General features: G+C 42.8%; 1 protein-coding gene across 1 annotated transcript in view; it reads right to left on the reverse strand.

The window, feature by feature from the left end:
* TBL1XR1 (TBL1X/Y related 1) overlaps positions 1 to 13,614 on the reverse strand; it is a 465,261-nt gene that overhangs the window by 99,128 nt on the left and 352,519 nt on the right. The window contains exon 11 of the mRNA XM_053710155.1: positions 3,651 to 3,725. Coding sequence (XP_053566130.1) covers positions 3,651 to 3,725 — 75 coding nt within the window. The remainder of the gene's footprint in view (positions 1 to 3,650; positions 3,726 to 13,614) is intronic.

The raw sequence follows: 13,614 nt of genomic DNA on the forward strand, positions 1-13,614 counted from the left end.
GACTGTCTGGAAATAAGGAAAGTTGAACATTCTGAGTCAAGGCAAATAAATGTTTGAATACATATATTTAGAACTTTATAAATAAAGTGCCCAACCATAGCTTAGAGTGTCACAGAAAATAAGACTTACTTACCCCAGGACACTCATCTACATGTTTGTAGAAAGCCAAACCAGTACTGAAACGAGAATCAGTAGAGGAAATGGTAAATATAAGAGTATATCGTCGATCTGAAAAGGGAGGTAAGAGATGAATCTCTACGACCGATAACAGAGAACCTATGAAATAGACCCCGTAGAAGGAGATCACTGCATTCAATAGGCAATACTCTCTTCACATCCCTCTGACATTCACTGCACGCTGAGAGGAAAACCGGGCTCCAACTTGCTGCGGAGCGCATATCAACGTAGAATCTAGCACAAACTTACTTCACCACCTCCCTTGGAGGCAAAGTTTGTAAAACTGATTTGTGGGTGTGGTGAGGGGTGTATTTATAGGCATTTTAAGGTTTGGGAAACTTTGCCCCTCCTGGTAGGAATGTATATCCCATACGTCACTAGCTCATGGACTCTTGTTAATTACATGAAAGAAAACAAGTGCGCAATACCGGCGCGAAAATGAGGCTCTGCCTATGACTAGGGAAAGCCCCTAGAGAATATGTCTAAAACAGTGCCTGACGATATTATTTAACAAAAATACCCAGATTAAATGATTCCTCAAGGCTAAATATGTGTAATATATGAATCGATTTAGCCCAGAAAATGTCTACAGTCTTAATAAGCCCTTGTGAAGCCCTTATTTACTGTCTGAATAAAAATGGCTTACCGGATCCCATAGGGAAAATGACAGCTTCCAGCATTACATCGTCTTGTTAGAATGTGTCATACCTCAAGCAGCAAAAGACTGCTCACTGTTCCCCCAACTGAAGTTAATTCCTCTCAACAGTCCTGTGTGGAACAGCCATGGATTTTAGTAACGGTTGCTAAAATCATTTTCCTCATACAAACAGAAATCTTCATCTCTTTTCTGTTTCAGAGTAAATAGTACATACCAGCACTATTTTAAAATAACAAACTCTTGATTGAATAATAAAAACTACAGTTAAACACTAAAAAACTCTAAGCCATCTCCGTGGAGATGTTGCCTGTACAACGGCAAAGAGAATGACTGGGGTAGGCGGAGCCTAGGAGGGATCATGTGACCAGCTTTGCTGGGCTCTTTGCCATTTCCTGTTGGGGAAGAGAATATCCCACAAGTAAGGATGACGCCGTGGACCGGACACACCTATGTTGGAGAAAACTTTGCTGTACAAAAATCTTTTAAAGCAAACCCTCCAATTTTTTATCCATAGGATCTTTGAAAGCACAACTATCCTCGATAGGAATAGTAGTGCGTTTGTTTAGAGTAGAAACTGCCCCCTCGACCTTAGGGACTGCCATAAGTCCTTTCTGGGGTCGACCATAGGAAATAATTTCTTAAATATAGGGGGGGGAACAAAAGGTATGCTGGGCTTATCCCACTCCTTTTTCACTATGTCCGCCACCCGCTTGGGTATAGGAAAAGCGTCGGGGTGCACCGGAACCTCTAGGAACTTGTCCATCTTGCATAATTTCTCTGGAATGACCAAGTTGTCACAATCATCCAGAGTAGATAACACCTCCTTAAGCAGTGCGCAGAGATGCTCTAATTTAAATTTAAATGTCACAACATCAGGTTCAGCTTGTTGAGAAATTTTTCCTGAATCTGAAATTTCCCCATCTGACAAAACCTCCCTCATGGCCACTTCAGATTGGTGTGAGGGTATGACAGAACAATTATCCTCAGCGCCCTGCTCTTCAGTGTTTAAAACAGAGCAATCGCGCTTTCTCTGATATGTAGGCATTTTGGATAAAATATTTGCTATGGAGTTATCCATTACACCCGTTAATTGTTGCATGGTAATAAGCATTGGCGCGCTAGATGTACTAGGGGCCTCCTGCGTGGGCAAAACTGGTGTAGACACAGTAGGGGATGATGTAGTATCATGTTTACTCCCCTCATCTGAGGAATCATCTTGGGCAATTTCATTATCTGTGGCAGTACTGTCCTTACTTTGTTTGGACGCTATGGCACAATTATCACACAAATTTAAATGGGGAGACACATTGGCTTTCATACATATAGAACATAGCTTATCCGAAGGCACAGACATGTTAAACAGGCTTAAACTTGTCAATAAAGCACAAAAAACGTTTTAAAACAAAACCGTTACTGTCTCTTTAAATTTTAAACAGGAAACACTTTATTACTGAATATGTGAAAAAGTATGAAGGAATTGTTCAAAAATTACCAAAATTTCACCACAGTGTCTTAAAGCATTAAGAGTATTGCACACCAAATTTCAGAGCTTTAACCCTTAAAATAACGGAACCGGAGCCATTTACAAATTTAACCCCTATACAGTCCCAGCTATAGCCTTTGCTGAGACCCAACCAAGCCCAGAGGGGAATACGATACCAAGTGACGCCTTCTAGAAACTTTTCCAGCAACTTTCAGATCCTCTCAAAAAACAACTGCGCAGTAATGGCGCGAAAATGAGGCTCTGCCTACAACTAGGAAGGCCCCCTGACTGGAAAAGGTGTCTAACATAGTGCCTGCCGTTTAATAAACGTTCCCCAAGTTTATAAATGTGAAATATCAGCATAAACATGAATAAAATGCCCAAATAAAGCAATCGATTTAGCCCATAAAAGTGTCTACCAGTTTTATAGCCCATATTAAGCACTTTATTCTGTTTGTTTGACTAAGAAAATGGCTTACCGGTCCCCATGAGGGGAAATGACAGCCTTCCAGCATTACATGGTCTTGTTAGAAATATGGCTAGTCATACCTTAAGCAGAAAAGTCTGCTAACTGTTTCCCCCAACTGAAGTTACTTCATCTCAACAGTCCTATGTGGAAACAGCAATCGATTTTAGTTACTGTCTGCTAAAATAGTCTTCCTCTCACAAACAGAAATCTTCATCCTTTTCTGTTTCAGAGTAAATAGTACATACCAGCACTATTTTAAAATAACAAACACTTGATAGAAGAATAAAAAAACTACATTTAAACACCAAAAAACTCTTAACCATCTCCGTGGAGATGTTGCCTATGCAACGTCAAAGAGAATGACTGGGGTGGGCGGAGCCTAGGAGGGACTATATGGCCAGCTTTGCTGGGACTCTTTGCCATTTCCTGTTGGGGAAGAGATATCCCACAATTAAGGATGACGCCGTGGACCGGACACACCAATGTTGGAGAAATAATGTTCCCATTTATCAGGTATCCTTTAAAAAAAACCAAAAAAACAAACAAAAAAAACATGAAAATCTCTTGCATGCATTTCAGATGGTTGAGTCTGACCATACTAAGAACAAGTATTATTTGCACTGATAATGCAAAGAAAAACATGCTTAAAGGAAAGGAAAAGAAAGGAAAAGAAAGAAAGAAAAAAAGGCTTCAGCAAAGGGAGAATGTCTCAGTAGTTAGGGGACTGATACTTTTTGTAGAAGCAACAAATAAAAAATAAAAAAATGTCTAGGTCCCGTTGGTAATAATTTGCTAAACGTTATGAAAATACTTTAATTTTAACAAACTGAGCACGTAAAAATGATGCAGTTTTAGTGGCATACCTTTAATGTCATGTCGTCAGAACAGGATGCTAGAAGATTACCAGTAGGATCCCATTTTATTGCATTCACTTCATTCTAGTAAAAAAGAATGAACACTTTAATGTAATATAGGCATAGATAATATGAACAATAATACATTGGAGGAAACAGTTAACAGTGTACAGTTTTAGAAGATATACATTGAAGCAGAATCTTTATTTATATACTTACACACAAAATATATATGTTTACTGTATAACTGTATAATTAATAAGATCAGTCAAAAGCCTAAGCAAGTGGGTACCCCCACACAACTATGCACCACCCTGTATAGCTTCAGTTTGTTCACACATAGCCAAGCAAAAAAAACATATTATGCTTACCTGATAATTTAATTTCCATTGTGTGGAGGAGCGTCCACGGCTTCATTCATTACTTGTGGGAATTAAGAACCTGGCCACCAGGAGGCGGCAGACACCCAAACCAAAGGCTTAAATACCTCCCCCACTTCCCTCATTCCCCAGTCATTCTGTCGAGGGAACAAGGAACAGTAGGAGAAATATCAGGGTATAAATGGTGCCAGAAGAACATAAACTAAATTTAGGTCGGCCAACCGGAGAGACGGGCGGGAGCCGTGGACTCACCTCCCCACGATGCAAATGAACTTATCAGGTAAGCATAATTTATGTTTTCTATCTAAAGGGGAGGAGAGACCACGGCTTCATTCATTACTTGGGGGAAACAAATACCCAAGCTCTAGAGGACACTGAATGAACAAACGGGAGGGTAAAAATGAGGCAGACCCTATCCTGAGGGAACCACAGCCTGCAAAACCTCTCCCCCAAAAACAGCTTCTGATAAAGCAAAAACGTAAAATTTGTAAAACTTTGTAAAAGTATGTAAGGAGGACCAGGAACCCGCCTTACAAATCTGCTCCATAGAGGCCTCATTCTTGAAGGCCCAAAAAGAAGCCACAGCTCTAGTGGAATGAGTCGTGGTCCTCTGAGGAGGCTTATGTCCCACTGTCTCGTAAGCCAATCGAATCAAGCTCCACAACCAAAAAGACAAAGAAGTGGAAGAGGCTCTCTGCCCCTTGCGCTTCCCTGAATACACTACAAAAAGAGATGTAGACTGTCTGAAATCCTTCGTAGCCTGAAGATAAAACTTCAAGGCTCGAACCACATCCAAATTATGAAGTTACCTCTCCGTAGGGGAAGAAGGGTTAGAACACAAAGAAGGAACAACTATTTCCTGATTGATGTTAAGGTTAGACACAACTTTGGGAAGAGATGCCAAACCAGTGCGAACTGCAACCTTATCAGCATGAAAAACCAGATAAGGAGGCTCATATTGCAAGGCCGCCAACTCAGATACTCTGCGTGCCGATGCAATAGCCAACAAGAAGAGAACCTTCCAAGAAAGAATCTTAATATCAATAGAGTGCATAGGTTCTAAGATAAACCCTCTGCAACACCTTAAGAACCAAGTTCATGCTCCAGGGTGGAGCAAAATGTCTAAAGACAGGCCTGATTCTGGACAGAGCCTGAACAAAAGACTGAATATCAGGAAGCTCCACAAGACTCTTGTGCAACAAAACAGAAATCTGTCCCTTTAAGGAACTGGCAGCAAAGCCCCTTCTCCAACCCATCCTGGAGAAATGATAGAATAATGGAAACCTTCACCTTGTGCCAAGGATATCCATGTTTCTCACACCAGGACAAGTCCTCCACACCTTATGATAGATGTGACGAGTGACCGGCTTCCTGGCCTGAACTAGAGTATCAATCACTCTCTCGGAGAATCCTCTCTTGGCTAAGACTAAGCGTTCAATCTCCACATAGTCAGCTTCAGAGAATCTAGATTTTGATGTTGGAAGGGACCCTGTACCAGCAGATCCCTGCGATAGGGTAACCTCCATGGCGGAGATGACATCCCCACCAGATCCGCAAACCACGTCCTCCACGGCGACGCCAGAGCAATTAGAATAGCCGAAGCTTGCTCCAGGCCACTACACGAGGTAGAAGTGGTAACAGTGGAAAAATGTAAACTAGGTCTAACCCCCAAGGCACCGATAAGGCATCGACCATCTCTGCCTAGGGTTACCTGGACTGCGACCCGTAATTGGGTAGCTTGCAATTGAGTCTGGACGCCATGAGATCTATCTCCAGCGTCCCCCCATCTGTGACAGATCTCAGCGAACACTTCGGGGTAGAGAGACCATTCCCCCAGATGAAAGGATTGTCTGCTGAGAAAATCCGCTTCCCAGTTGTCCACACCCGGAATGTGAATTGCTGATAGCGAACAGTTGTGGGACTCTGCCCATACCAATATCCAAGATACCTCCGCCATTGCTAGAGAGCTTCTCGTCCCCCCCTGATGGATGATGTAGGCCACCAAGGTAATTTCTGTCTGGAATTTGATGAAGCTGAATGATCCCAGGAGAGGCCAAGCTTTCAGAGCATTGTGGATCGCTCGAAGTTCCAGAATATTGATCGGGAAGAGCGACTCCTCTCTAGTCCCCCTTCCTTGTGCCATCCTGGCACCCCAAACAGCTCCCCCTCCTGCCAGACTCGCGACTGTGGTCACAATCTCCCAGGACGGTCTCAGGAAGGATGTCCCTTGGGACAGTTGTTCTGGACAGATCCATCAAGAGAGGGATTCCCTTGTCCAATTGTCCAGAGAAATCTGTTGGGATAGATCTGAGTGATCGCTGTTCCACTGCCTCAACATACACAGCTGAAGAGGTCTGAGGTGGAACATGGCGAATAGAATGACATTGATGCTTGATACCATGAGCCCAATCACCTCCATACACTGAGCCACAGAGGGTCTGGAGGAGGCCCGAAGGCAAGACAAGTGGACGCAATTTTCCTGCATCGCTGATCTGTGAGAAATATCTTCATGGATATAGAGTCTATTAGTGTGCTCAGGAATTCCACTCTGTTGATGGGAACCAGGGAACTCTTTCCTGAGTTTATCTTCCATCCATGAGACTGGAGAAGAAGGAGAAGAAGAAGAGTCTGAGTGTTCCTCTGCGAGACTAGATGATGGCGCATGGACTAGGATGTCATGATAGGGCACCACAGCAATGCCTCTGCAAGTAGTGCTCCTAGAACCTTCGTGAAGACTCTCGGGCCGTCGCCAAACCGAAGGGAAAGGCCACAAACTAGAAGTGTTGGTCCAGAAACGCAAATCTCAGGAACCTGAAGGGATCCCTGTGGATCAGTACATGAAGGTAGGCATACTTCAAGTCTATTGTTGTCCCTCTTGAACAAGGGGCAGTCTTAAAGACAGGTTTGACAGGAGAAATCTACCCCAGGGCAGATAAGATCTGAAACCTATCCTGTAACCCTGGGCGATGACCTCCAGAACCCAAGGGTCCTGAACATCCTGCAACCAGACTTCTGAGAAGAGAGATAATCTGCCCCCTACTCGGTCCGTTGACCGGTCGGGGGCTGCCCCTTCATGCCGATTTTGTCTCGGTGGGCTTCTTGTTCTGCTTGGACTTATTCCAAGACTGAGCTGGCTTCCAAGTTCCCTTGGACTGCCCCGCCTTTGCCGCAGGCTGCTGGCGATGGGCCTTGTCCGAACGAAAGGGACGAAAAGTAGACCCCTTAGGTTTAGCCTTCTAATCCTGTGGCAGGAAGGCACCCTTCCCTCCCGTGACCGTGGATATGATCGAGTCCAGTCATGGACCAAATAGGATCTTTCCCTGGAAAGGAAGGGATAGAAGCCTAGATTTAGAGGTCATGTCTGCACGGGCTAGGACAGAAAAACCTGATATCTTTGCATTCAGGCGAATAATCTGCATATTGGCGTCACAAATAAAAGAATTAGCTACCCTCAAGGCCTTAATTCTATCCTGTATCTCATCAAGGGGAGTCTCCCTCTCTATTATCTCAGACAGGGATTCACACCAATATGTCGCAGCTCCAAACCTGATATCTTTGCATTCAGGCGAATAATCTGCATATTGGCGTCACAAATAAGGCCTTGAGGGTAGCTAATTCTTTTAATTCTATCCTGTATCTCATCAAGGGGAGTCTCCCTCTCTATTATCTCAGACAGGGATTCACACCAATATGTCGCAGCTCCGGCTACCGCCGGAGCCGGCTGAAAAACAAACACTGTGTGCTGAAACATCTTTCTTAGCATGTTTTCTAACTTTTTATCCATAAGCTCATTAAAACGACAAACTATCCTCGAAAGGAATTGTTGCGCACTTTGCGAGCATGGAGATTGTACCACCTGTGACAAAAGGCAAAGAATGACTGGGGGATGAGGGAAGTGGGGGAGGTATTTAAGCCTTTGGCTGGGGTGTCTTTGCCTCCTCCTAGTGGCCAGGTTCTTAATTCCCACAAATAATGAATGAAGCCGTGGACTCTCCTCCCCTTTAGATGGAAAACAAATTATGCTTACCTGATAATTTCATTACCATCGTGGGGAGGAGAGTCCACGGCTCCCGCCCGTTTCTCCGGTTGGCGGACCTAAATTTAGTTTTTGTTCTTCTGGCACCATTTATACCTTGATTTTTCTCCTACTGTTACTTGATCCCTCAGATGAATGACTGGGGAATGAGGGAAGTGGGAGGTATTTAATCCTTTGGCTGGGGTGTCCTTTCCTCCTCCTAGTGGCCAGGTTCTAAATTCCCACAAGCAATGAATGAAGCAGTGGACTCTCCTCCCCTTTAGATGGAAACATAATTTATGCAAGAACTTACCTGATAAATTACTTTCATAGTGGCAAGAGTCCATGAGCTAGTGACAAATGGGATATGGACAATCACCCTAAATAGACAAGGATAGATAGAGGCGCCACATAGGGTAATAACGTAGGAGAACCAGAGGTCGAATGAGCCACCCTCCTCAAACAGGTACTCACAAATGAAGCGGCACCTGGCGTGCCTAGCAGTGCGGCTCGGGACAAATACAGTCACCCGATGGACTTATTCCTCGACACCAGTGGCAGGTCACAATATAAAAAGATCCTGCAGCGCAGGAGGACCTCCAAGGATGGCTATGATCCGATCCACAATACACTCAGGGGTTGAGCGTGAGCCCGCGAAGGGTCAGGTGAGACAATTAGCAGTGATCCGAGTCCTCAGATAATGGATGTCAGCAAACATAAAACAGAGCAAGAATAATAAAAAGGTGCAAAATTTAATCGCACATTTAAAATACAGGCAATGCGTTTCTAAGCAGATTAACATGACGTTTCATCAGGCCATGATCATTAATACCTCCCACCTCACTCATACCTCAGTTTAACGTATAGCCAAGTTAGTGAGGTGTAAAAGGAGGAAAAGCATAAAAGAGGAACAGGATAAATTAAGTGCTTTATATATATATATATATATATATATATATATATATATATATATATATATATATATATATATATATATATATATATATATAATCATAACCCCCCGAAAATTGGGTGGGTCTCAGACTCCTGCCACCATCAAAGAAATTAATTTATCAGGTAAGTTCTTACATAAATTATGTTTTCTTTCAGATAGGTGGCAAAAGTCCATGAGCTAGTGACGTATGGGATATAATACTCAAGATGTGGAAGTCCACAACTCACTAGAGAGGGAGGGATAAAATAAAAACAGCTATTTCCGCTGGGAAATTTAATACAAAAAAGAATTATTTTCTTAAAAAAAAAACTCAAATCACTAGAATCAAACAGACAGCTGCCTGAAGAAACTTTCTACCAAAGGATGCTTCCGAAGAAGCAAACACATAAAAATTGTAAATTTTAGTAAATGTATGCAAAGAAGATCAAGTTGCTGCTTTGCAAATTTGATCAACTGAAGCTTCATTCTTGAAAGCCCAACAATGTGGAGACTGATCTAGTAGAATGGGCTGTAATTCGCAGAGGCGGAGACTGCCCCGCCTCCAAATAAGCTTTGTGAATCAAAAGCTTCAACCAAGATGCCAAGGAAATGGCAGAAACTTTCTGACCTTTTCTGGAACTAGAAAAAATAAATAGACCAGAAGTCTTTCTGAAATCTTTAGTAGCCTCAACATAATATTTGCAAAGCTCTTACCACATCCAAAGAATGTAAAGACCTTTCAAGAGTATTCTTAGGATTAGGACACAAGGAAGGAACAATGATTTCCACATTTATGTAGTTAGAATTCACAACTTTAGGTAAAAATGTAAACAAAGTCCTCAAAACAGCTTTATCTGGATGAAAAGTCAGATAAGGAGACTCACAAGACAGAGCAGACAATTCAGAAACTCTTCTAGCAGAAGAGATAGCCAAAATAAATAAAACTAGTTTAATACAGTATCCAAATAATGCATAGGCTCAAAAGGAGGAGCCTGCAAAATCTTTAAAACCAAGGAGGAGAAATTGATTTAATAACAGGTTTGATATGAATCAAAGCCTGAACAAAACACTGAATATAAAGAATCTTAGCAATCTTTCTATGAAGAAACTGTAGAATACCAGGAATTCTAAAATAATAATCATGAGTGGAACACCATGAAATATAGGGTTTCCAAACCCTATGATAAATCTTCCTTGAAACAGACTTACAAACCTGTATCATAGTGTTAATTACTGAGTCAGAGAAACCTATATGACTAAGAATTAAGTGTTCAATTTCCATGCCTTCAAATTTAGAGATTTGAGATCCTGGTGGAAAACTGGGCCTTGAGACAGAAGGTCTGGTCTTATAGGAAGTGACCAAGGCTGGCAACTTGACATTCAGACATGGTCTGCATACCAAAACCTGTGAGGCCATGCTGGTGCTATCAGAAACACATAAGATTGTTCCATTATGATCTTGGAAATTACCTTTGGAAGAAGATCCAGAGGTGGAAAAATGCATCCATCATTTCCGCCTGAGGATCCCTGGACCTGGAAAGGTATCTGGGAAGTTTCTCGTTCAGACGAGAGTCCATCAGATCTATTTCTGGAAGACCCCACATCTGTACAAGTTGAAAAAACATAATTTATGCTTACCTGATAAATTTATTTCTCTTGTGTTGTAACGAGTCCACGGATTCATCCTTACTTGCGGGATATTCTCCTTCCCTACAGGAAGTGGCAGAGAGAGCACCTACAGCAGAGCTGCCTATATAGCTCCCCCTTTAGCTCCACCCCCCAGTCATTCGACCGAAGGCTAGGAAGAAAAAGGAGAAACTATAGGGTGCAGTGGTGACTGAAAGTTTAAAAATAAAAATATATATGCCTGTCTTAATAAACAGGGCGGGCCGTGGACTCGATACATCACAAGAGAAATAGATTTTTCAGGTAAGCATAAATTATGTTTTCTCTTGTAAGATGTATCAAGTCCACGGATTCATCCTTACTTGTGGGATACCAATACCAAAGCTTTAGGACACGGATGAAGGGAGGGAAAAGACAGGGACCTTAAACGGAAGGCACCACTGCTTGTAGAACCTTTCTCCCAAAAATAGCCTCCGAAGAAGCAAAAGTATCAAATTTGTAAAAAGTATGAAGCGAAGACCAAGTCGCCGCATTAGAAATCTGTTCAACAGAAGCCTCATTTTTAAAAGCCATGTGGAAGCCACTGCTCTAGTAGAATGAGCAGTAATTCTTTCAGGAGACTGTTGGCCAGCAGTCTCATAAGCCAAACGGATGATGCTTTTCAGCCAAAAGGAAAGAGAGGTAGCCGTAGCTTTCTGACCTCTCCGCTTACCAGAATAAACAACAAACAATGAAGATGTTTGACGGAAATCTTTAGTTGCTTGTAAGTAGAACTTTAAAGCACGAACCACATCAAGATTGTGCAACAGACGTTCCTTCTTTGAAGAAGGATTAGGACACAGTGAAGGAACAACAATCTCTTGATTGATATTCTTATAAGAAACAACCTTAGGAAGAAACCCAGGTTTGGTACGCAAAACCACCTTATCTGCATGGAAAATAAGATAAGAGGAATCACACTGTAAAGCATATAGCTCAGAAACTCTTCGAGCTGAAGAGATAGCTACTAAAAACAAAACTTTCCAAGATAGAAGCTTAATATCCATGGAAGGCATAGGTTCAAACTGAACCCCCTGAAGAACTTTAAGAACTAAATTTAGGCTCCATGGCGGAGCAAAGGGTTTAAATACAGGCTTGATTCTGACCAAAGCCTGACTAAATGCTCGAATGTCTGGGACATCTGCCAGACGTTTGTGTAGAAGAATAGACAAAGCAGATATTTGTCCTTATAAGGAACTAGCTGATAATACTTTCCCCAAACCTTCTTGGAGAAAAGACAATATTTTAGGAATCCTAATCTTACCCCACGAGTAACCTTTGGATTCACACCAATAAAGATATTTGCGCCAAATCTTATGATAGATCTTCCTGGTGACAGGCTTTCTAGCCTGAATCAGGGTATCAATGACCGACTCAGAGAAACCACGCTTCATAGAATCAGGCGTTCAATCTCCAAGCAGTCAGACGCAGAGAAATTAGATTTGGATGCGTGAACAGACCTTGGATTATAAGGTCCAGACGTAGAAGGAGAGGAAATACAAAGACCAGATTGAAGGTCCAAGGCACTGCTAGAGCATCTATCAGTACCGCCTTGGGATCCCGGGACCTGGACCCGTAACGAGAAAGTTTGGCATTCTGACGGGACGCCATCAGATCCAATTCTGGTGTGCCCCATGGCTGAATCAGCTGGGCAAATACCTCCAGATGGAGTTCCAGATGAAAAGTCTAACGACTTAGGAAATCTGCCTTCCAGTTCTCTACTCCTGGGATTTGGATTGCTGAGAGATGGCAAGAGTGATCCTCTGTCCATCGGATTATTTTGGTTACCTCCATCATTGCTAGAGAACTCCTTGTTCCTCCTTGATGATTGATATAAGCTACAGTCGTGATGTTGTCCGACTGAAACCTGATGAATTTGGCCGCAGCAAGCTGAGGCCACGCCTGAAGCGCATTGAATATCGCTCTCAGTTCTAGAATATTTATCGGGAGAAGAGATTCCTCCCGAGACCATAAGCCCTGTGCTTTCAGGGAGTTCCAGACTGCATCCCAGCCTAGCAGGCTGGCATTGGTCGTTACAATGAGCCACTCTGGCCTGCGGAAACACATTCCCTGAGACAGGTGGTCCTGAGACAACCACCAGAGAAGAAAATCTCTGGTCTCCTGGTCCAGATGCAGTTGAGGAGACAAATCTGCATAATCCCCATTCCACTGTTTGAGCATGCATAGTTGTAGTGGTCTGAGGTGTAGGCGGGCAAAAGGAACTATGTCCATTGCCGCTACCATAAGTCCGATTACCTCCATATACTGAGCCACTGATGGCCGAGGAATGGAATGAAGAGCTCGGCAAGTGGTTAAGAGCTTTGATTTTCTGACCTCCGTCAGAAATATTTTCATTTCTACCAAGTCTATCAGAGTCCATAGGAAGGAAACTCTTATAAGAGTGAAGAGAGAACTCTTTTTTTAAGCTCACCGTCCACCCGTGAGATCTCCGAAAAGCCAACACAATGTCCGTGTGAGACTTGGATAGCTGGAAAGTTGACGCCTGAAATAAGATGACGTCTAGATAAGGCACCACTGCTATGCCCCATGGTCGTAGAACCGCCAGAAGGGACCCTAGCACCCTTGTGAAAATTCTGTGAATAGGGATGTGTAGATACGCATCCTTTAAGTCCACGGCGGTCTATATTGACCCTCCTGGATCAGAGGTAGAATAGACTGAATAGTCTCCATCTTGAATAACGGAACTCTGAGGAACTTGTTTAGAATTTTGAGATCCAAGATTGATCTGAAAGTTCCCTCTTTTTTGGAAACCACAAACAGGTTTGAGTAAAAACCTAGCCCCTGTTCCTCTTTTGGGACTGGGCGGATCACCCCCATGGTATGTAGGTCTTCTACACAGCGTAAGAAAGCCTCTCTCTTGTCTGTTTACAGACAATCGAAAAATGTGAAAAGTCCCCCTTGGAAGAGAGCCTTTGAATTCCAGAAAATATCCCTGGGACACAATTTCTAAAATGCAGG

The sequence above is a fragment of the Bombina bombina genome, chromosome 4 (genome assembly GCF_027579735.1).
Source record: "Bombina bombina isolate aBomBom1 chromosome 4, aBomBom1.pri, whole genome shotgun sequence".
Lineage (NCBI taxonomy): Eukaryota > Metazoa > Chordata > Amphibia > Anura > Bombinatoridae > Bombina > Bombina bombina.